Raw genomic sequence first — 23,468 nt, forward strand, 5'->3', positions numbered from 1 at the left:
TTGGATGTATTTTGAAGTTTAGGAATTAGAAATTTCCCTGAAACGTTATGATTTCTGATAGGGAAGATATATTACTTGTTGATCTTGGGCTGCTCTGCAAGGGTTTATGAAGGCTTTATGTTTTGAGGGTCTTTTATAGACAGGAGTACATCACCTAAATCCTTAAAGGCAGGCGAATTCAGTTAAATCATTGCTGATCTATACCTCAAATCCATTGATTGTCCTTTGCTTCCTATCCCTGATATCCTTTTCTAGTACGACAGTCTGTTTTGAAAATGTTACTTTGTATGTTATCCATTGTCTTTAGAAAGGGAGAAGGTACTTCATGTCATCTTTGCTGAAAATGTGTTGCTGGAAAAGCGCAGCAGGTCAGGCAGCATCCAAAGAGCAGGAGAATCGATGTTTCGGGCATGAGCTCTTCTTCAGGAAGAAGGGCTCATGTCCGAAACGTCGATTCTCCTGCTCTTTGGATGCTGCCTGACCTACTGCGCTTCTCCAGCAACATATTTTCAGCTCTGATCTGCAGTCCTCACTTTCTCCTCCTTCATGTTTTCATTGCCCATTGTGTATAAAGTTGCATCCTGATTTCACTGCTGAGTGGCCAAGCTCTAACCTTGAGATTTTGTCCCATTTTCCTAGTCTAGCCCAACAGATGAATCACTTTTCAGTATCCATCATGTTGAACAACTTGATCATTATCGATACATTCCGATTACCTGTCTCCTACCTAGCTGCAGATAGTACTGCACAGGTATGCCGTAGGGGACAGAGCTGATAAGGGAGGTCTGTACGTCAAAGAATTACACACAAGGTGGCTATTCAGCCTAATTGGTCAGTGCTGATGTTTACACTCCAGATGACTCCCCTCCTATACTTTTTTTTCTTCACTTAACTATAGAGTGTAGAAAATGGGAATAATAGTAGGCCATTTGGTTCCCCCAGCCCTACACTATCATTCAACTAGATTTATCTTCCACCCCAAAACCAATTTTCTGCATTATCCCCAGACCTCTTAATGTCTTTAGTATCCAGATCCATAACCCCATTAACAACTTTTCCTCTAGTCCTTTCTTGTACTCGTGTTTCTCACTTGGGTCAGAGCTCCAGCAGATTCAAGAGAATATCTTACAACATCTCGTCTTTCTGCTCACATTCCCACCCAGTACTGTTCTACATCCTCTCAAAATCATAGTGAAGCTAGTTTTTTGTTATATAGTGCCCATCCAACTTAAGTTTAACTTAGTTGACTCTCGATTTGCTCAGTGCCCCCTCAAAACATGAGCTGAGCACTCCAGATTTTTTTTCCTTACCTAACAGCTGTACTGTACAGCAGTAATCTTCTTCAGGTCGGAGATGAAACCAGAGATTTAGCTGGTAAATGATCCAGTGGCACTGCCCAAAGAGCAAAGATTCCTCTCCATCCAAACCACACCAGGAACATACTTAACTGATCAGTCATCTCAAGGTAATTGGTAGGCTGTTGCTGTGTGCAAAATGGCTACTGCTTTATCAATCTGTAGCCAGTACTGTCAGCACTTCAGAATAATTTGCTGCATTTGAATCACGTTTTTTTTCCTCATCTTTATCAAAGTTGGTTCTAAAAAAAAAACTTTGTGTGACTGAATGAAGTAACACTGATGCAGAGTGGCCTCCATTTCACGATAAGGGTTAAATGTATGAGTGTCATACACTATGACCTGCAGGCCAGTGTGACTTTGTTTTATTGTGATACCAAACTGCAGAATTGATTTCACAGCTGTTGCTCTGCACAGTTGACACTTATTTGTGTAACTTTGATTTATTTGTCAGAAGTTTAACCTTTTTGATCTCTTTGCTATTAGGAGCTTACTATCAGACCAACAGATGTATATAGAATGCTGATGGCATTCTGCAACATTTTCACAAGCCCCATTCTTTAATATTGATTTTTGTTTATAAAAATCTACTATAAATAACCTCTGTACTAAGATTGGTACACTATGCATTTTTATATAAGGTGCATTGCTTCTAGCTGAAAATGTGTTGCTGGTTAAAGGGCAGCAGGTCAGGCAGCATCCAAGGAACAGGAAATTTGACGTTTCGGGCAAAAGCCCTTCATCAGGAATGAGGAAAGTGTGTCCAGCAGGCTAAGATAAAAGGTAGGTGGGAGGGGCGATGGAGAGGTGATAGGTGGAAGGAGGTCAAGGTGAGGGTGATAGGCCAGAGTGGGGTGGGGCGGAGAGGTCAGGAAGAAAATTGCAGGTTAGGAGGGCGGTGCTGAGTCCGAGGGAATCGACTGAGACAAGGTGGGGGGAGGGGAAATGAGGAAACTGGAGAAATCTGAGTTCATCCCTTGTGGTTGGAGGGTTCCCAGGCGGAAGATGAGGCGCTCTTCCTCCAACCGTCGTGTTGTTATGTTCTGGCAATGGAGGAGTCCAAGGACCTGCATGTCCTTGGTGGAGTGGGAGGGAGAGTTAAAGTGTTGAGCCACGGGGTGGTTGGGTTGGTTGGTCCGGGCATCCCAGAGGTGTTCCCTGAAGCGTTCCGCAAGTAGGCGGCCCGTCTCCCCAATATAGAGGAGGCCACATCGGGTGCAGCGGATGCAATAGATGATGTGTGTGGAGGTGCAGGTGAATTTGTGGCGGATATGGAAGGATCCCTTGGGGCCTTGGAGAGAGGCCGCCTACTTGCGGAACGCATCAGGGAACACCTCTGGGACGCCCGGACCAACCAACCCAACCACCCTGTGGCTCAACACTTTAACTCTCCCTCCCACTCCACCAAGGACATGCATGTCCTTGGACTCCTCCATTGCCAGAACATAACAACACGACGGTTGGAGGAAGAGCGCCTCATCTTCCGCCTGGGAACCCTCCAACCACAAGGGATGAACTCAGATTTCTCCAGTTTCCTCATTTCCCCTCCCCCCACCTTGTCTCAGTCGATTCCCTCGGACTCAGCACCGCCCTCCTAACCTGCAATTTTCTTCCTGACCTCTCCGCCCCACCCCACTCTGGCCTATCACCCTCACCTTGACCTCCTTCCACCTATCACCTCTCCATCGCCCCTCCCACCTACCTTTTATCTTAGCCTGCTGGACACACTTTCCTCATTCCTGATGAAGGGCTTTTGCCCGAAACGTCAAATTTCCTGTTCCTTGGATGCTGCCTGACCTGCTGCCCTTTAACCAGCAACACATTTTCAGCTCTGATCTCCAGCATCTGCAGACCTCACTTTTTATTCGAAGCATTGCTTCTAGCTCACTCATTTAAAAAGGTAATTCAGAAATGCCTTGCAACTTTTAAAAATTCATTTCTGGGATGTGGGTGTTGCTGACTGGTTAGCATTTTCATTGCCTGTTCTTAGTTGCCCATGAGAAGGTGATGGTGAGCTGCCATCTTGAACCACTGAGTGCACCCACTAAGGGTTGACCCACAATGCTGTGAGCGAGGAGAATCCAGCAGTTTGACCTTGTGACGGTGAAACAACAGCAATATATTTCCAAGTCAGGACAGTGAGTGGCTTGGCTAGAACTTTGTAGGTGGTGGTGTTCCCATGTATTTACTGTCTTTCTTATTCTAGGTGGAAGTGGCTGTGGGTTTTGAAGGTGCTATCTGAGGATCTTTGATGAATTTTTGAATGGCACCTTGTCAATAGTACATATTGTTGCGCTTTGGTGATGAAGACACTAGATGTTTGTGGATGTAATGCCAATCCAGTGTGCTGCTTTGTCCTGGATGGTGTTAAGCTTCTTGAGTGTTGTTGGAGCTGCACACCATCCAGGCAAGTGGGGTTTATCCCAGCACAGTTCTGACTTCTGACTTGTAGATGATGGACAGGATTGGGGAGTCAGGAGATGAGTTCCTTGCCTCTGACCTGCTCTTGTAGCCACTGTGTTTATGTAGTGAGTCCCGTTGAGTATCTGGTCAATGATAACCCCTTGGATGTTGATAATGAGCGATTTCAGTGATGGTAAAGGGTGGTGATTAAATTTACCATCTCCAACAAAATAACAATGTCTGGCATTTGTGGGGCATGAATGTTACTTAGTACTTGTCAGCCCAAGCCTCATTATTCTTGTTGCATTTGAACATTGACTGCTTCAGTATCTGAGGAGTCGCAAATGGTGCTGAACATTATGCGATCATCAGCAAACGTCTCCACTTCTGAACTAATGATGAAAAGAAGGTAATTGATGAAGCAACTGAAGATGATTGGGCCTTGGACACTACCCTGAGGAACTCCGGCAGAGAGATCCTGGAAATGGCTGACCTCCAACAACCACAGCCATCTTCCTATATGCCAGGAATTACTCCAACCAGTGGAGAGTTTGTCCTCTCATACCTGTTGATTCCAGTTTCGCTAGGGCTCCACAATCTGTCGGATATGGCCTTTATTTCAATGGCAGTCACTCACCTCACCTCCATGTTTGAACCAAGGCTGTAATGAGGTCAGGAGCTGAGTGGCCCTGGCAGAACCCAAACTGGGCTTCACTGAGCAGAAATACATTTAGTGTCATAGAGTTATACAACACAGAAATAGACCCTTCTGTCCAACTTGCCTGCGTCGACTAGATATCCTAAACTGATGTAATCCCATTTGCCAGCTTTTGGCCCATGTCCCTCTAAACCCTACCTATTCATGTACCTATCCAGATGCCTTTTAAATGTAATTGTACCTTCCTCCACCACCACCTATGGTGGCTCATTCCATATACACATCACCCTCTGCATGAAAACGTTGCCCTCCTCTCACATTCAAATCTTTCTCCTCTTACCTTTAAACCTATGTCCTCTAGCTTTGGACTTCCCTACCCTGGGTAAAAGACCTTGGCTATTCACCCTAGTTACGCTCCTCATAACTTTATCAACTTCTATAAAGTCACCCCTCAGCATCCAGTACTCCAGGGTACAAAAACCTCGGCTGTTTCAGACCCTCCAATGCTGGCACCATCTTTATAAATCTTTTCTGAAACAGTTCAAGTTCAACAGCATCTTTCCTATAGCAGGGAGACCAGAATGTTTAATTTGCAGTGGCTATTTCCTGGTGAAAGAGAATTTCAGGTTGTTTCTGCTCAGCAACATTTGTATTTCACAGATTCAATTAAATTAATTTCCACTTGAATGAATGTTGTTACCAGTTTATTAAGTAACATTGTCTGGCACTTGTGTGATGAGATTGTCCATCTCTAACAATTGCCCCTTGACATTCAACGGCATTACCATCATTGAATACCCAACTATCAATGTCGTGGATGATATTAATAACTGGACTAGCCATTTAAATAGTGATTTTTTAAAAATATCCCTCCATCAAATGCAGGTCTTTGTGAATTCTCTGTTCTTTTCTGGAAACGTCAGTTTAATATTACTGTGCAAATCCTTGTGCCATATGACCACCCCATGAAATTATGTATCATATTTCTGCTAAGAATCTAGCAATAAAAGTTTTTTTTCTCAATAAACTATCAGTATTGGATGGATTAATAAAACCTAGTTTTTTCAAATTTGCTTGTGGGATCTTTTGTCAAATGTGACCTCTTTGACCAATGCATAGAACACTGCAAAGAACAAGGAGGGAGATCTAGTGTCCAATGTGCCCTTGCCATATTTATGCAAGAACGTTACGAAAACTAACATTCTCTTTCTCCATACCTTCTATCTTGCTATGCTTCAATTTCTTATCTAAATTCCATTTAAAAGGAGGGACAGGACATTTCACATAATTGAAGCTCTGAGTGTTGTATTACAGAAGATCATGTTATTACCTAGGCTCAGTTGAGATATTGCGATTAATCAAAGCTGTATTCTGTAATGTTCCAGAGTTCTGTGAAGCATGCTGTACTAAACTGAGAATGAGAGAAATCCCTTGGAAGGTTTGTGAAATTCCAGTGTTACAAAACTGCGTTCTCATTTCCCTCAACCCTGGTCCCAAGTGTGCAGTTTTGGCAGAAAACGAGCAAAATTTTTTCTTCACAGTTAACCCCACCTCCTTACCCACGTGTTCATTGCTAATTGGAGACTAAACAAATGAGCATTGCAGGATATGAAAGAGAGGAGTGGCCTTGTGCTGAAGGGATCCCAAGGGATGAGAGGCATGATTTCTGTATGAATTCTCTTCTGTTGTACAGTGCAGAACTATTTAATAGGTGAAGACATAAGAGTATTAACTGAGAATGTGTCACCACTGCACTGTTGTATGAACAGAGCCAAACTATTTAGAACTTTAATTTGTAGCAATTGGTTGATTTGAGAGAGAGAGAGAAGAACATTATTTCTTTGCATGTAGCCCATTCTGCTTTGATTTCATTTCTGTTGTACTGGTATGCTCGCATTGGAATTAATTCTCTGTCCTGCATTCCACTGAGATTAAGGGCTGTTCAACACCGTATTAGTGGAATGTCTAAAAGAGAGCACACTGTGTTATATGACACAAATAAAGTGTTACGAAGCTAGAGATCTGAAATAAACGCTCAGGACATCTGGCTGATTAGATTAAAGAATAGTTTGCTTCACAATGTTAATAATTTATGAAAGCAAAATACTGCAGATGCTGGAAATTAGAAACAAAAACGGGAAAAGAAAGAGACTTGCATTAATATAGTACTGTTCCCAACTGCTGATGACCAACAACACTTTTCTAGCCAACTAAGTGTTGTTGAAGTGCAGTGTCTGTTGTAATCTAGGAAACATGGCAGCAGGTTTGCTCACAGAAGCTCCCAAAAGCAGAAATGTGACAATGACTGGATATTTATTTCTCTTTTAGTTCACTTGGTTGAGTGAAAGATATTAGCCAGGACATCAGGGTGAACTCCACAGCTGCACTTTGGGCTAGTGCTGTGGAATCTTTTACATTAATTTGAGAGATCAGGTGTAGCCATGATTTAAAGTCTCATCTGAAAGTTGGTGCCTCCAACAGTGCTCAGGTCCCCATTTGAGCTGCGTTGGAGGGTCAACATTAATTTTTGTGCTCCAGCCCTGAGCTTGGACATGACACTGAGACCTAGGCTGAACCATAACTGACAGAACCGCTGGAAACACTCAGCAATTGAGCAATCCCTGCAAAGAGAAACATTGCCAGTCTGTTAATGGGCTGCTTTGCTTCCCTCTTCATCAAAATACCTTCAACACTTCTATAACCTACCCCTAACTCCAGAGCCTTATTCCCCATCTTGCAACTTCTGATCATCCAGCTGCATTTGTTTCTTTCCTTCCTCCATCCTCTTTTTTTCCCCCCCCCCCCCCCCCCCCCCCCCCCCACCACACACTCAGCCATGTACATATTGATAGCAGTCTCCCTTGTCATCATGTCTTGCATTCTGCAGTTTTCCTCCCAAACGTACAAGTCTTAGCTTTTTCAAATGGCTGACTAGCTCACTTCCCCCATTGCTGCTTCATTTCTGCTTCCTCACATGGCAAGTGACCTCGGACATTTCCAACATTAAAGTTGTAATACAAATGCAGTTTGCTAACTGCAAAACTGCAGTTTCTTTAGGTGCTAAGATCGATCGTGGCTTTTCTAATTCTCAATGACTTAATGGGCCATGTAATTGCTGATATAAGTCCAATCATTCACGACTCAAATAGGCTAATAGCCTGGTAACTGCTGCTGTCAATGGTAATGGATCATTTAAAATGAATGACTTGACTCCTGAATTAAAATAATAACAAAGAACGCCAGATGAACACCTTAATGGTGGCAGATTTCTTTAATAGATTTGTGTACTGCGCATCCTCTACATCAGTATTCTCAGATTGCATAGAAAATAACAGTTTGAGTTTTTGATATATTTTTACTGGTAGCTCACTATTGCTCCCTTTCAAGGTATGACTTAACAAAAAAATTCCAAATGGATGAATGGGCCTTAGGGAGTAATGGTGCTGAAGGCATTGTATCTGATCTAGACAAATAAAGCTTGCCAGTTATTTTGATGTAGTAACTGATCATTTCAGTTGCAGAAGAGAGAAGATAATGCAGAGTTTAGTTGCAAAAGTTGAGGAATATGAGGAACACATGGTCCCAAGAAAGAATGGAATTTGACCACTTTAGCAAAGTCAAAAAGGAAAACGGTAGATATTTAGCGAAAGAAGAAGGCTAAACTACGGGGTGATGTAGAATGTATTTGAATTTTGAGACCAGTTTGATTGTCTGTGATGGTTCAGTTTTTGTTTCTAAATCATAAATCAATCCTCTTTTCTTTCCAAGCCAATGATGACTTCATTGGTAAGATTTTGACACATTAAAGGGTCTGAATATTTCGAAATGTATATATGACACAGCATTCATTGAAGTTTTGTACTTAAAATATCCATGTCGGCATAAGTAGTTAGCCTGATTCTGACAGCTTGAGACTTCTGCTGAGTGTTTGCAATGATAAAACAAAACCGTTCCTGCTTGTAAACAGATTGGGACAGATTTAAATGCTTTGGCAAAAGGAGCAAAGATGAGATATTACAAATTTTCTTCACACGTGGCAAGGTTTAGTGTATGGAATACATTGCCTGAATAGTGTGGTGGAGGCAGCTTCAATTGAGTCATTCAAGACGACATGGTTATCTAAATAGAAGCGATCGTCTTCTGCACCATTACAGTCCTGTGAAGTTGGTCTTGCAACTTATTGCTGTCTGTGGGATCATGCTCTGCACAAGATGACCAGCCCCAACCAGCTGCGTGGAAATAATTACCTAAAGCGAATGCAGGCCTGCAGATTTGAGAGAGATTTAACGAAGCATTAAACAAATATGACTGCAATCTTGATATCACAGTTGCTGCATGCTAGCAGGCAGATTTACAAGCAAGAAACCACAAGCAGGAGGGGTGTGTTACAACAGGCGTTCATATGCACAGGACAGCACATGATACAACACTTGTTGCATGACTGCACTTTCTGAATCACAGATCTGATTAGGCTATAAAGAGAGAAGCAGCTGCAGTGGACCACAGCTTTTGTACATGCTGTATTTAGTCATCATGTATTCAGATAGTTAAACTATCCATGTAATGCTTCCTCACTAAATGTGTTAACAAGTAACTTCACGTCCTGCACTCAGAATTCGGGGCATAAATGAGTAACGCAGCAATCCAGTCATATTAAACATTACTGGATTATGACAGGCACAGTAAACAGGCCAGGATATTTGGTTTTGTTTTGATCTGGGAGCAGAAGAATCCAGTCATCTCGGGGACCAGTCAACCCAACAGAAGTGTTCACTAGTCTTTGGGCCGACCATGTCACGAGAACTTGCATAGAAGTCCTAAAATTGTTAGATCTGAGCAAGCTTAGACCAGAATTGAAAAAGATTTATGCCATCAGGCTCGGAGTCTGATTTATGAAGGACTTGTATAAACATATCTGAGCTGCACAGTTAAAAGGAACTTTGGAGGAGTCAGTTAAGTAAAGATTTAAAAGCTGAAATGAGACGGATATTTCTCTGGAATTGAGTATCTATAAAAGGATTGAAACTTTGTATTGTAGTACAAATACACTTAGGGACTGAGAGAAACTGGGATAAGGAGCTATTTGGACATTTCTGGTTTGATGAGGGCTTATCATGTGATTAATTAGAATCAAAAAGTCATATGATCAAAGAGAATTGTGAATTGTTGATTGGGAAAACATTTAATAAGCTTTGTGTACATTAATAAGCTTTAAAGAGAGAAAAGAAGTGGGTGTTAAGGCTCTTAATTAATTAGGGCCCACAAACTTGGAAAATCCCGAGGAACTGTGCTGTTTGTTGCATCGCAAGTCTCTGGATTGAAGTTATTTGTTTTCATAGATGTGGGCAATTGTTGTAGAAGCTATGGGGAAAAGCAGGGCTTGCTGTCCAGTCAGCGAGTGACAAAGTAGGGCCAGCTGAAAGATGCTAGTGAAGTATTTATGAAATCCGATAAAGTTTAAATACCAGGGTTCCCAATTGCTTTCCATCTGAATGTGAAATCTGGTCTGATTGATATTCCACCATTTTGTGACTATCAGCAATTTGACATCGTTGAAGGAAATCAAAGGAACTATGAGAAGTCAACTTCTTGGGCACAGCATGATCCAACAAATAGCAATAAATTACAAGACCAGTTTCACAGAATCGCAGGATTGTAGTGGTGCAGAACATGGTAATTTTGAATATTGCTTCTATTTCAGTAATCATCCAATGCCTTCCTGAATGGCTCAATTGAATATGCCCCCACCACACTTTTCAGGCAGTGTATTCCATACCCTAAATCTTGTGTATGAGGAAAATTCTTTCTCACCTCATCTTTGCTTCTTTTGCAAATTTTAAAACTGTCACCTTTGGTACTCAATCTGTTCACAAGTGGGAACAGTTTTATTTTATAATTCATGGCATGAGGGCGTTTCTGGCTAAGTCGGCATTTATTACCCATTCTTAATTGTCCGGGGTGGGGTGGGAGCAGAGTACTTCCCTGCTCCTGTACTCTGTGGCCTTATTTATGAAGCCAAGAATACTATATCTTTATTAATGTTCTCTTTTTAATGATTCATGTACATACACACCCAGGTCTCTCTGCTCCTGCACTCCCTCTAGAATAGCACCCTTTGTTTTGTATTGGCAGTAGCAAACTGCATCAGTTTCCACTCCTAAATAGGGCTCCTGTTTTTATTTTCCTTTCACTAGTATTTGTTTTTTGAAAAGGCTGTTTAATATCAACTCAAAATAACCAGAGATGGCCTCCATTTAACATTTGTGCACGAAGTTTGTAGCATCAGTAATGCAGCAAACGTTACAAGTTGAGAGCTTAAATTATTAACTGAGGTTCTCCTGTGGAATTTTATGGGAAACAGATTAACCGGGCTATAGTGAAGTCTGCTAATCCCAAAATACAATTAATAATCTTTTTCCTTTGCCTATTAAGTCAGGATGTTTCCTCATTTTAATACAGACTCTGCTAACATGTTCAAGTAACATGTTTACTGGGTCCAAGGAAAAAATGTCATAAATTGAATTAAACCAAGATCCTGACTCTCATTTTGAGAAACATTTGTATAACTTTTTAAGGTGATTAATAAAGGAATGAAGGGGCAATATGAGAAATAAAGCATTTATGTAATTGTTAAGTAAAAGCAACAGAGATGTAGTCTCTGAAGTCTACAAATGAGGATGAGTTGGACAACACAAACTAATGAAGAAGACAGGCACACATGAAGAATTTTTGCACGTGATCATCAAAATACTGCTACAATCCTTTGGACACATACTTCTGAGAAAGAACCCAGAACATCTGGTAGTAACTGATAGTGTTGAGGGTAGCAAACAAAGAGGAAGGAAGAATTACTCTGTCACTTTAAGAAACCAGCACGGGTTTGGGAACAAAACCAAAATGTTGGTTACTGTCAGGGACCATGAAAGTTGGAGAGTCGTGATCGTGAACAGTGTCAAAGATAACAAATCTGAAATGACCTGCCTAAAACAATGGTAAAGCAACTTAATTAATAACTTTTTGAAGGAAATTCAATAAATACTTAGCTGGGAAAATTTGCAAAGCTGTGACAAAAGACTGTGGAAGTGGAATCAATTAGATAGCCAATTGAGCAGAATGACCTCCTCATCTTGTACCATTCTGTGATTTCTAATTGTGTTAAAATAAGCAACGTCACTAATGCTGTTTATTGTTGTACTCTCAAAAAGATGGCGAGAAATGCTTTTGTAAACTTTCATTCTTTTGTGTACAAAAATAACATCCTTACTTGCAACTTATTCATGTTAACAATTATTCTGATTTGTTCAGTTTTTGGAAATGATTAAGCATTTACCCCTCCCATTTTGTTTGCTTATTTAATCTATTGCAGAGCACCAGTAAAGTGCCCAGTTGCCAAGCCATGGCATGTATAAAGATTTGGTGCATATTGGGACTAGGAGTCCTGGTTTCTCTCACTCGGGCTCATAATGATTTCTTCACATCCATTGGTAAGTGCCATTTTCCTGTTTGGATTGAATAGTTTTTTTTAAAAGGAATTATTACTTGACTAATAATACCTGTACTCTAGTCATGAGTTACAGGAAAGTGCTGAAAACTTGTGTGTGTGTTTATCTTTCCTTTTATACTTTACCTGAAGAACCTGTATTTTAATGTAACTGTCCCAATGTTTTTATAAGCTGTGCACAAGATGAGAGAATCCTTGATCCAAAAGCAAAACAATTGCCTGTGTGATCTGAGAAAGGCTAGACCTCTGAATTTAAAGCACTTTCTATCCTAGCAATAAGTCAAAATAAATTCACCATTGTAAAAAATAAATGTTATTTTGTAACCCTCTATATCATCTGGATTGACTTGTCAAATGTCCCTGAATCGAGCTGAAAATGTGTTGCTGGAAAAGCGCAGCAGGTCAGGCAGCATCCAAGGAGAAGGAGAATCGACGTTTCAGGCATGAGCCCTTCCTCAGGAAAGGTTCCCTGAATCGAACCTTGCACACTTTCTGTTACAACATGGTATTGGAAGCAGCCAGGGGGCAAGTTGTATGTTTGTAATTACATGACTTGGGATGGCACAAGCTTCAAAGTGTTGACACCAGCATGGTGTGTGATGGAAACAACATTACTGGGTCCCCACCTTATCCCACTCTCGTGATGCCATAATTATTCTGTTAGTCTCGGGCAAAGCAAAATCTGTGTTTGCGGATTTGGAAATTCTGGAAATTAATCACAGAGCAAATTTTATCAAATGGAGACATCTACCCCACTATTTCATTCCCATTTTTTTTGAAATGCTGTTGATTTAAAGGCCAAGTATTGATTTCTAGGCTTTACTGGGTGAGAATTATAAATATAATAATAATAATGCACCCAGTCCATTATGACGATGGCTTTGAAGCTATATTCCTTTAGAAATTTTCCTCATCTCCTGTGGGTAGTAAGCTCATTGATTGCATTAAGTAATGGTAAGTAGATTAATTGCGCAATGATTAGGATGGTAGACAGTGAATCATGTAGATCTTTGTGTGTTCCTGTTAACTTCAAAGCAGAGGCGTACCAAAACTTCCAAAGTGAACAGGGACACAATGGTATTATTCCACGTTTGTTCCGAATGAGAAATAATTTTAGATTTGGCAGGGTGAGAAGCCATGTGAAAATCAAAACAAATCTTTGAATTCTTCTGTTTGTAAATGGGCGCAGCAGTGCTTTGGCAAGAAACCCAGAGATTGTGGTCGGTTGAACATATATGCAGAGGTGAAAGGGCTTTTGTCAGAAACATCGATTTTCCTGCTTCTCAGATGCTGCCTGACCTGCTGTGCTTTTCCAGCACAGCATTAATCTTGACTCTGAACATGCATGCAGTTAATTCCTTTTCACTCCTCCTTTGCACCTTTCAAAAATACATTAATGTAACCAGTTTCTAAAGTGATTTGGTACAAATGTTTTAGCACATAATTTTTTTTTTAAAATTAAAGGATATTTTTAAATTTCTTAGAAAATTGTGTTAACTTTGTTCATGAAATTCCTCTTTTATGAAAAGCGTCTTGAATAAATCTGTTTTGCTTGTTGTTGGGCAGGTCAGATGACTGATTTGTTGTACACTGAGAAAGATCTGGTGACTTCATTGAAAGATTACATCAAAGCGGAAGAGCGCAAACTGGGTGAAATCAAACGGTAACCAAGTTTCTTGGGATTAATAGCAGTTAACTTTCGCTTTTTGTTTGTTGCGTTACTTTTTTCTGTTCTCTGACCCTTCATGTGCCTGATCTGTTTGTGCAGTAAATAATTGTGATCTGCATTAATGTATAATGATAACGATAAAGGATTAATTAGTTCTGAACATTCATTTCTTCTCAATCATACTAGATGGGCAGAAAAATTGGATCAACTTACTGAGACAGCGACAAAAGATCCAGAGGGTTTCCTTGGGCACCCAGTGAATGCTTTTAAATTGATGAAACGACTGAACACAGAATGGATGGAGCTGGAGAACTTGGTCCTCAAAGACATGTCAGATGGTCAGTAGTGAATCAACATTTTTCTGAATAGATAGATTGACAGCATCCAATTTCCCCACTTCCTCGTGCTCTTTACTGTATCACTCATTTGCCCTGGCACTTTGCTCAACTATTCCCCATTCCCAGTATCTGGAAGGGCAGGGCAAGCCAACTCATGAATCACTTAACAAACACTGCACCTTAGAAAAAAATTCCTTAACACTTTCTTCTTCAGACAACCTCTGCGCAGTAGGAACAGAAAAGCTCATTGCCAAAACCTAAAGTATGAAAATCAATTGCTTTTTAAATACTTTGTGTTTATCTTACAAATTGCAGCACCATGGCTCAGTGGTCAGCACTGCCGCCTCACAGCATCAGGGTCCACTGGTCCAACTCCACCCTCAGGCGACTGTCTGTCTGTGTGGAGTTTGCACGTTCTCCCCGTGTCTGTGTGGATTTCCTCCAGGCGATCCAGTTTCCTCCCACTGTCCAGAGATGTGCACATTTAAGTGATTGGCCATGCTAAATTGCTCAGAGTATTCAAGATGTGTGCTGGTTGGTGGGTTAGCTGTGGGAAACGTGGGGATAGGGTAAGAAGAGTGGGTCTGGGTGGGATGCTTTTTAGAGGGTTAATATGGACTCACTGGGCCAAATGACCTGCTGTCACATGGTAGAGATTCTATGAAGTCTGCTAAAAGAGTTGATTTCATGTAAACTATAAGCCTGGGGGGCTATAAGTATTGTCAAAAGCAATTTTTGTTCTCCTTGTAAGTAAAATGTTCACTTTTTTTAAAAACAAGTATGTTCTCATGCCAGCTAATACTGGTAAAAATTGAAGCAGCTGACAAAGTAGCAATAGGGTTTTTAAAAAAATGCTCCACATACTTTTTTAAAAAATTTATTTGGCATTCCATCATGATGCCACAGCTGGAATCAGTAGCTTGGAACATCAGAGACGGTTCTGACCTCCAGTTTCATAGTGTGACTGCAGCATTGCTGCATCTAATACCATGTACTGTTGGAAGCTTGTTTCCCATGTTTAATCCACACATCTTGTTTTGATTAAAAATAAGTAACATGTTGTTTCAGGTGTGTGCACATGTGTTGGTTAGTACTTTGGGACTTTCTTTTGCCTGCCAATGTTCCTGCAGGAACGAGATCCTCTTTGCTGACCTACCACCAGTGATGCACTCTCTTCAGCATGGTGATGAATGCTCTCTGTGTTGAAGGGGCAGCACTCCGAAAGCTTGTGATTTCAAATAAACCTGTTGGACTACAACCTGGTGTTGTCTGATTTCTGAGTTTGTCCACCCCAGTCCAACACCGGCACCTCCACGTCATGATTTGAGACGACCTTAGATATGTGTGTCCAGGATCTCTCTATTCTTGACTCATAGTTTATGACTTTTAGAATGTGTGTGTGTCATAGAAAACAAAAGTGGTAATAAAAGGTTATTTTTAGTAGGTGTGTTCAGTATTTACTGATTCAATAATGATTGTATTTAAAGAATTCTTGTCCAAAACTGAATTGTTCTTTGTCTGGACCCAGAGGAGAGCACATTCTAGAAACTAATAAGATTTAAATTTAGTGAATCTGCAACTTTTTTTTGTGTCACTGATTCCGTACGCCAAGTTCACATCTGCACTTTATTCAGTAAATAAATTCCAGTTGAAACAGTTGGGTTTCATATTAAAATACTTACACTGGAAAAGCTAGGAGTCTCTAAATGTAGTGGGGGCAATTTGAACTCAACCTATGCAGCAACCAACAGTTTTACTGCACTATACTTTTAAAATAAACTTCATTTGGCAGATGAAGGTTATAAAGCAAAGGGCAGTGGACCGAGCCACATTGTAAATTGGTTGCATACTTGGCATGAGCAAATAACAAGACATGTCTCAGCGTTCAACTCTGATTTCCCAATTGAAAATGTCTCGGCAGTGGTAAAACAATTTCAAACAATTAGTGATGAAGTGTTTTCATGGGGATGTTATTAAAAAACATGTGATTAGGTTAGGCAGGTGTTGAGCTGCTTTGGCACTGAGCAAAATTGAGATAACATTCAAACCTTTCCTTCTCAAAAGCTGTCGATAACTTCTGCAAATGCAGACACAGCTGGGTCAAAATGAACATATCTACTCCTGTAGCACCTTCAACACTGTTATGTCTTGGTTTTCCACATCCTGGTGTGTGAGCTATCACATATATCTCCTGAATGGCTTTGAGTGACGTTGACTGAGCAGTGAGCACAAGCAAATGCTGCACCTCAAAGGTTGACTGAAAACCCCATCGCTATCAGAGTGTGCTAAATACATTTTAAATTAATGAGAACTGTTGAGGAACCAAAAAAATGCCAATTCAACATTGTTAAAAGGAGATGGTGAAGGAACAAGAGAATATACAATTTAAGAACAATTTGATCTGAGGTTAATACATTGCATTGGTAACCCAACATTAGATTCTAATAGATTAGTGAACTGTAGGTTCACTTCAGTGACAGGCCTCATTCTCCCTATCAGAATGAATTTCTGCACTCTGGGCCCCATAGAACAAAACAGCAAATAAAACTTTAGGGCAGGGCTTCCCAAACTTGTGGTTGAGACAATTAACAAATATTGACACCTCACCCAAAGACGACAATGCATTGAAATTCGTGTATGGTTGCAGGAATCTTTCTTCACGTGTCTGTTGGCATAGAGCAACAGAAATATCATGCTGATAAGCAAATAACCCCAGGAATGTAAAAACATTTGAGCTCCTGAGTCTGAGTGATCACTGTAAATGATATGTTTAACACACACAGTCAGGAATCCGATCATTTCTCAGACCCTAGTTTGAAAATTATAGTTTAATGGTGAGGCTGGTGATTGTTGAGGTGATGTTAACCAAATTCCCATTCTCATTTCTAGCAATTTGTTAACACTTCTGCAGCTCTCACCTGACTATATTCATCTGGTCTGTCTTGACTCATCTGGTCTTGAGCCAGAAGTGGGGAGGGAGAATTTATTCCCTGCCCAGCACCTTTCGGTGAAGTTGAACCAGGCAGCTTATTGATGATACTGATGGAAGTTTCTCTGGCCAGGAACATTTGCCTGATTACAAACGCGCATATCAGACTTGGAGGGCAGTGTCTTCCAAAGGCACTGTTGGACAAAAATACTGTGGGGGGGGGGGGGTCCACTATCTGACTGAAGTGTTAAGGAAAGGTGAAATCCTGCCTTAGAGGGGGATGGATGGAACCAAAAGTGAAACAGATAATGAGTGAATTTTCTGTGTTTTTGCATGCAACCTATCAGTTAAGTAAAGAAAGGCTCTGATAGGAGAAAAGTATCTGTTATAATTGGAGCAGACGAGGTAGCAATGCAAATAAACTAATTTTCCACGTCATCTCATTCCTTGCAAGTGTGTCGCCGAATCAGGACAGAATATATGTTGCAAGCAGTTGGTCTGGTGTGCATATTGAATTTGATCTTTAGTTTATGAGCGTTGATGCATTGCTACTCTGTCTCCCCAGGATTCATTTCCAATCTCACCATTCAGAGACAGCACTTGCCAAATGATGAAGACCAGACTGGAGCTGCAAAGGCTCTGATACGTCTCCAGGACACGTACAATTTAGACGCAGAGACCATCTCTCGGGGCAACTTGCCAGGTGTGCAAAAAAAAGGCAATCTTACATTTTAGTAATGTCGCTGGCTGTCAGCGTTGGCAGATTTTGTACAGATGGTAGCAAGAATGCAGTGTCTTTGCTGGGTTTGTTAAAACCTTTGGCAGAAAACATCCAAGGATTTGTTAGTTCTGGGTTAGTAGCTCCAACATGTCAGTCAGTATAAAAATGGTTTTACCTTCTGGTGAAAGAAATGGCTGAATAAGGTCAGATTAAAATACAGACAAATTAACATTTGTGCATTGTTAATTATAATAGGTAGAAAATGCTTTTCTGTTTGCAACTCTAGAGAAGCTCTGATAAATGTCACAATTCCAATGCTTTATTTGTTTATTTTCTTTGCAAGACTGTACAGAACTGATTTATAACATCTATGATTTTTATGAATAAAGTATATTTTTGAAATAAAATAATGTTAGTTATGATATTACTTTGAGGTATTTATTTTTTGTCACCATGTATCTTTACCATTACAAAAATGTCTGAGTTGAACAAAAGATTCAGTGTTAAATTCTGACTCTCTTAGTTGGATCAAGTTATAAATTTTCCATCTGACCAGCTCATTTTTCACAGAATCGCTATTTTGAATGCTGTATTTTATTTGCTCATGGAGCCTGCTGTCTAGGCCAGCATTTATTGCCCATTCCCAATTACTCAAAGCGCGCCGAAGAGTCAACCACATTTTTCTGGATTTGGAGTCACATGTAGACCAGACCAGGTTAGGATGACAGATTTCTTTATCTAAAGGACATCAGCGAACTAGATAGGTTTTTAACAAATATCAACAGTGGTTGAAAAGTCACCATTAGGCAGTTTTATTTTATTCAGAGTTGACAATCTGCCAAGATGGCATTCAAACTCTTGTCCCCAGAGGTTCTGAATCCTTAGTCAATGAGATGGGTTTGCCCATGATCCACCGGTTTAAAAGGTGCAATAGCAACATATAAACTCAGAAAAAGAGGATGAACCGGAAAACAAGGTTGTGGCTCCTTTGGCATTGTTTCCTACCTCCCCTGTTTTCTTCCAATTGATGCTTCATCTTCTGTTAATAGCGCAGTCTGATTTCAAGGATCTTCTTTGAGCGATCTCTTGAAGATCATGTGAGAGATGCATTTTGAAGAAAAAGCTTTTTATTTTTTCTGACTCTAAAACTAGTGGATGTTCAAAGTCTCTTATATCTAAGCCAGACTTGAAGATCCACCACAGGATTTGAGTGCTGTCCTGTAAGAATGTGTGGCAGGTTTTTTGATAGGTTTAAAGCTGCCATGAAAACTGAGTAAGGTGTGTTTTAGTGAAGGATATGATGAAAAGGACTGTCTCAATGAAATGTTCCAGTCTAGCATGAGTATACCTCCAGATGCTAAAGAAGGATTGGAATGCTGACTTTATTTCTTTATTATTCTACTTGACACCTAAGATTTTATACCTTGGTACAATTGTACATAAGATGGCGCTAGGAATGGTGACTTTGTACACTTCTCACTGTGTTCCTGTATCCCTGTATTTGAGTACACCTGACAATGAAACCTAATTCTAAATAGGAACAGAAATAAAAGTTCATTCCTGGACCCTGCTCCGTGATTCAGTACAATGATGGTTGAGATTCTGCCTTAATTCCTCTTTCGACTCCCTTTGCATTTGTCTTGACTTCTGACAGACAAAAATTTGTTCATCTCATCCTTAAATTAATCAAAACTGGACTTTGCACTGCTCTCTGCACTTGACAATTCCTAAGGTTCATAACTCTCTGCATTAGTAACAAAGAACTGAAAGTAATCACTGGTTGCAAGTGGATGGGGCAATGTCAGAAGGTACAGGAAAATGTTTTGTTAAGAGTTGGATTTTAAAGGTCATCTTGTGAGGAATTTGGGGTGAAATTTGAGAATTTAGCTAGAAGGCATGTTTATCTCTGGTGAAAGGGAAAGGAACTGTAATAAATCTAGCTTCAGAGTAACAGTGTTTGGAATGGAATGAGTTTAAGCTTGCAACAGATGACTAATCAGGTTTGAGGCCAATTATAGGTTTTAAAAAAAGGTTTAAACTTCATTTTGCGCATGAAGTTGAGGAACTGGATTGCAAATGCTGTTCTCAGTGCCACGGACTCAGGTTCGATTCCAGCCTCAGGTGACTATCTTTCTGGAGTTTGCACATTCTCCCTGTGTCTGTGTGGGTTTCCTCTGGGTGCTCTGGTTTTCTCCCATAGTCCAAAGATGTGCAGGTTAGGTGGATTAGCCATGATACATTGCCTATAGTGTTCAGGGATGTGTCGGTTAGGGTCATTAGTCAGGGGGAATGTAGAGTAATAGGGTAGAGATATGGGCCTGGGTGGGATATGCTTCGGAGGGTCAGTGTGAACTTGTTGGGCCGAATGGCCTGTTTCCACACTGTAGAGGATTCTGTGATTTGATTCAATGATTCTATGTCTGACCCAGTGCAGCAAAGGCATAATTCTGTTTGCCTTTTTTCTCTCAGGTGTGAAGCATAAAACATCGCTCACGGCAGAAGATTGCTACGAGTTAGGCAAAGTAGCCTACTCGGATACAGATTACTACCACACCGAGCTGTGGATGGAGCAGGCACTGAAACAGCTAGATGCAGGCGAGGATTCTAATGTAAACAAAATCACCATACTGGACTACCTGAGCTATGCAGTGTATCAGCAAGGAGATCTGGACAAGGCAATGGAGCTCACAAAGAGGCTGCTGACATTGGGTAAGGATGTAATATGAAAAGTTCCTTGTGCAGGGGCATTCTAAAGATACAGGTCGGTAAAGATACAAAGGATCAAAAGGGGAAGTTAAAATGAATCCCAATTAAGGATCACCACTAGTGAAAAATCATAATGTGGGTAAAGCTGTATTCATGCCCTTAGCAATTTATAAGCATAAAATATCTTGTGAGAAAAGTATCAACTTCTGAACTATATCTTTTACACGTTCAACAGATATCTGACGTATGAGTCATAATTCTAAATTCTAATTAAAAAATTTAACAAACCAGTACACCAGAGTATTCAGTATGTTAAAAAGATCAAGGTTATCACTCTCTACACTCAGTCTCTTCAAACTAACAAGTAAATAATGTTGCAGCCAATATATTTCAAACAAAAAATCCACATGCCCCATTCATTAAGACTTAAAATAGTTGAAATAAGAGCCATATTGGACACCTAAATATTAGCTTAAACGACCTGTTTGAAAATAGTAGAAGTCCATTAGATTAGATTAGATTAGATTAGATTAGATTACTTACAGTGTGGAAACAGGCCCTTCGGCCCAACAAGTCCACACCGACCCGCCGAAGCGCAGCCCACCCATACATACTTATGTAACTTTCTGCAGTATCTATAACCACATTGTTTTCTTGATGGATCATTTTCTTCTTACAAATTCATAGAGCGGTCTTTATTTTTTTTTAATTCACGAGTCTTGGGCGTCGCAAGTTGGGCCAGCGTTTCTTGCCTATCGTAATTGCCCAGAGGACAGTTAATTGTCAATCACATTGCTTTGGTTCTGGAATCATATGCAGGCTAGACAAAGTTAGGTTGGCAGCTTCCTTCCTTGAAGGATATTAGTGAATTAGATAGGTTTTTCTGACCAGTTTTGTGGTCATCCAGATTATTGTTAAAATCAAATTGCGCCGCCTCATGAGGCAGGATTCAAACCTGGATCCTTTGAACATTACCTGGGTCTCTGGCTTAACAGTCCAAGGATAATATCTCTAGGCCAACACCTCACCTAAGCACCATTGTACAAATACAAGAGAGCATCTCTTTTAGATAAACAATGATATCAAGAGTAGTTGGATACTGAAATGCCTGCAGAATAAACTCTCATTCCTTGTTGGATCTGCAGTCAAAGCACTTAACTATATCTGCTTTGCAACTTGCATAATGTACTCTGTCAACTGATTAGAACATTTAAGTAAACTTTGCATCTAGCCCATACTAAGCAGTCTGCCTAAATGACTCATTTATTTTTTAAAATGGCGACTGCATGATACAGCTAATGTGTGTTTTGTTGACCCAAAGGGCAGGTTGTGTCCAACAGTTTTTAAATTTCAAACACAAAAACAGAAGTTGCTGGAAAAGCTCAGCAGGTCTGGCAGCACCTGTGAAGAGAAATCAGAGTTAACATTTTGGTCCAGTGACCCTTCCTCAGAATGTTTGGTTTTTTTGTTTTTAAATTTCAGTGCTATTACTACTAGGGCAGGAATGAGCACCCATAAGGAAATATTTTAAAAATACCATATGACATGATTTCAACTAAGACAGTGGAACTTGGAGACTGGATAATTCATTGTTCCAAGTTGCGTTTAGTTTGAAGGTAAGACTTTTGTGAAAGACCTTACTCTGACTTCTGTTATAGATCCTGAGCACCAGCGAGCAAATGGAAATCTGAAGTATTTTGAATATATGATGGCTGATCAGAAAAATGAAAAGTCAAACATCGCTCAGAAGACGGAAGGAAACAAATCAGGAGATGTTACAAAGACCAAGCGAGAGCGCGTCAAAGATTACCTACCAGAGAGGCAGAAATATGAAAAGCTGTGCCGAGGCGAAGGTATCAAACTGGTAGGTGAATTATTTGAATAAAGACTATTCCTGAATGATGAGGATAGTCTACATATGTAGCTGTGTTTTGCTTCTATATTTGTACAGTATGTGATTAAAGATGATTAAACATGGCAGGTTCTCCACTTGATTTTCACCACTTAGGGAATCAAATGGATAAAGGAGTGAAGACACCTTTTTTAATCTGTGACTTAGCATTGGCCCTCCCATCTGAGTCCAAAGGGTCGTGTATTCAAGCTCAATCCCACAGACGTGAGCACGCAATTTCAGATGGAATGTTAAAACTGAAGTCAAATCAACACACTCCAAGTTGAGAGCGAATGCTCTCACAGCACTGATGTCTTGGCTAATATTTATCCCTCAACCAGCACTACTAAACCATGTGGTTATTTATTTCCCAACTCTTTCTAAGACTTTGTACAAATTGCAATGTTTTTTGTGTTAAAACAATGAATGCCCTTCACAAATACATCATTGGCTGTAAAGCGCTTAAATTTGTGAGGCATCCTGAAGCAGTGTAAGACTCTATACAGATATTTTTCATCAGCCTATTCAGATGCGTTATGACATACCCTTGGAGCAGATGAAACTTGAACCAGGCCTTCTGTCTCAGATGTAGGGACACTACCATTGTGCCACAGAGACTTTACAAGATGCTCCATACATTTTTTTTAATCTACCTGTTCAGGTATGTTATTACACACCACCTGGAGTAGGTGAGACTTAAGCCCAGGCCTAATGGCCCAGAGGTAGGGACATTAACGCTGTGCCACAGGAGTCATAAAGATGCTATAGAAATGAAACACTAGATGCAAAACATGCATATTGAACAATTTCCAACACTTGTCACTTGACAAGCTATAAGCCAAGAGAATTGATCGTGCATCTCATTGATGTTCAGTGATGCATGTGTATTTTTTGGTGTGTATTGATTTATAGCCAGGTTGGGCTCAGCTGTGTCACTGCCTACGGTTGAACAGGCTCTTGGCTTGTGGATTATACAGTTGACGAATGGTTGTTTGGCCAAAATATCTGCAGATTGCTGGGCAAAGTTGACCCCATTTATGATGGAAGGATAGAGAGCAAATTGGGGAAACGAAACAGATGAAAAATGTCAAGCTTTCAGCCACTGCAGAGTTTGGACTGAGTCAGTGGCAACTGGCTTCCACTAGAGTAATGCTAACTGTGTGATATTATTGGCTTTGCTGTTTATTTATCTGGAGAGTTTGTTTAATTGTGTCTACAGCATGTTTGGCATTGGTTCTCCTCTGTTGGACAATGAAAGAATGAATTGGCATCCGGAAAGTTTTGAATTTGGTGTAAA

General features: G+C 40.3%; 1 protein-coding gene across 4 annotated transcripts in view; it reads left to right on the plus strand.

Moving 5' to 3' along the window:
- Positions 1-23,468, plus strand: part of LOC132835116 (prolyl 4-hydroxylase subunit alpha-1-like) — an 81,511-nt gene that overhangs the window by 21,104 nt on the left and 36,939 nt on the right. For all 4 annotated transcript variants that reach the window (XM_060854443.1, XM_060854444.1, XM_060854446.1 and 1 more), the window contains 6 exons: positions 11,783-11,900; positions 13,484-13,580; positions 13,773-13,924; positions 17,419-17,556; positions 20,044-20,283; positions 21,939-22,144. In XM_060854443.1, coding sequence (XP_060710426.1) covers positions 11,813-11,900; positions 13,484-13,580; positions 13,773-13,924; positions 17,419-17,556; positions 20,044-20,283; positions 21,939-22,144 — 921 coding nt within the window. In that variant the 5' untranslated portion in view covers positions 11,783-11,812. The remainder of the gene's footprint in view (positions 1-11,782; positions 11,901-13,483; positions 13,581-13,772; positions 13,925-17,418; positions 17,557-20,043; positions 20,284-21,938; positions 22,145-23,468) is intronic.

The sequence above is a fragment of the Hemiscyllium ocellatum genome, chromosome 43, assembly GCF_020745735.1.
Source record: "Hemiscyllium ocellatum isolate sHemOce1 chromosome 43, sHemOce1.pat.X.cur, whole genome shotgun sequence".
Classification (NCBI taxonomy): Eukaryota; Metazoa; Chordata; class Chondrichthyes; order Orectolobiformes; family Hemiscylliidae; genus Hemiscyllium; species Hemiscyllium ocellatum.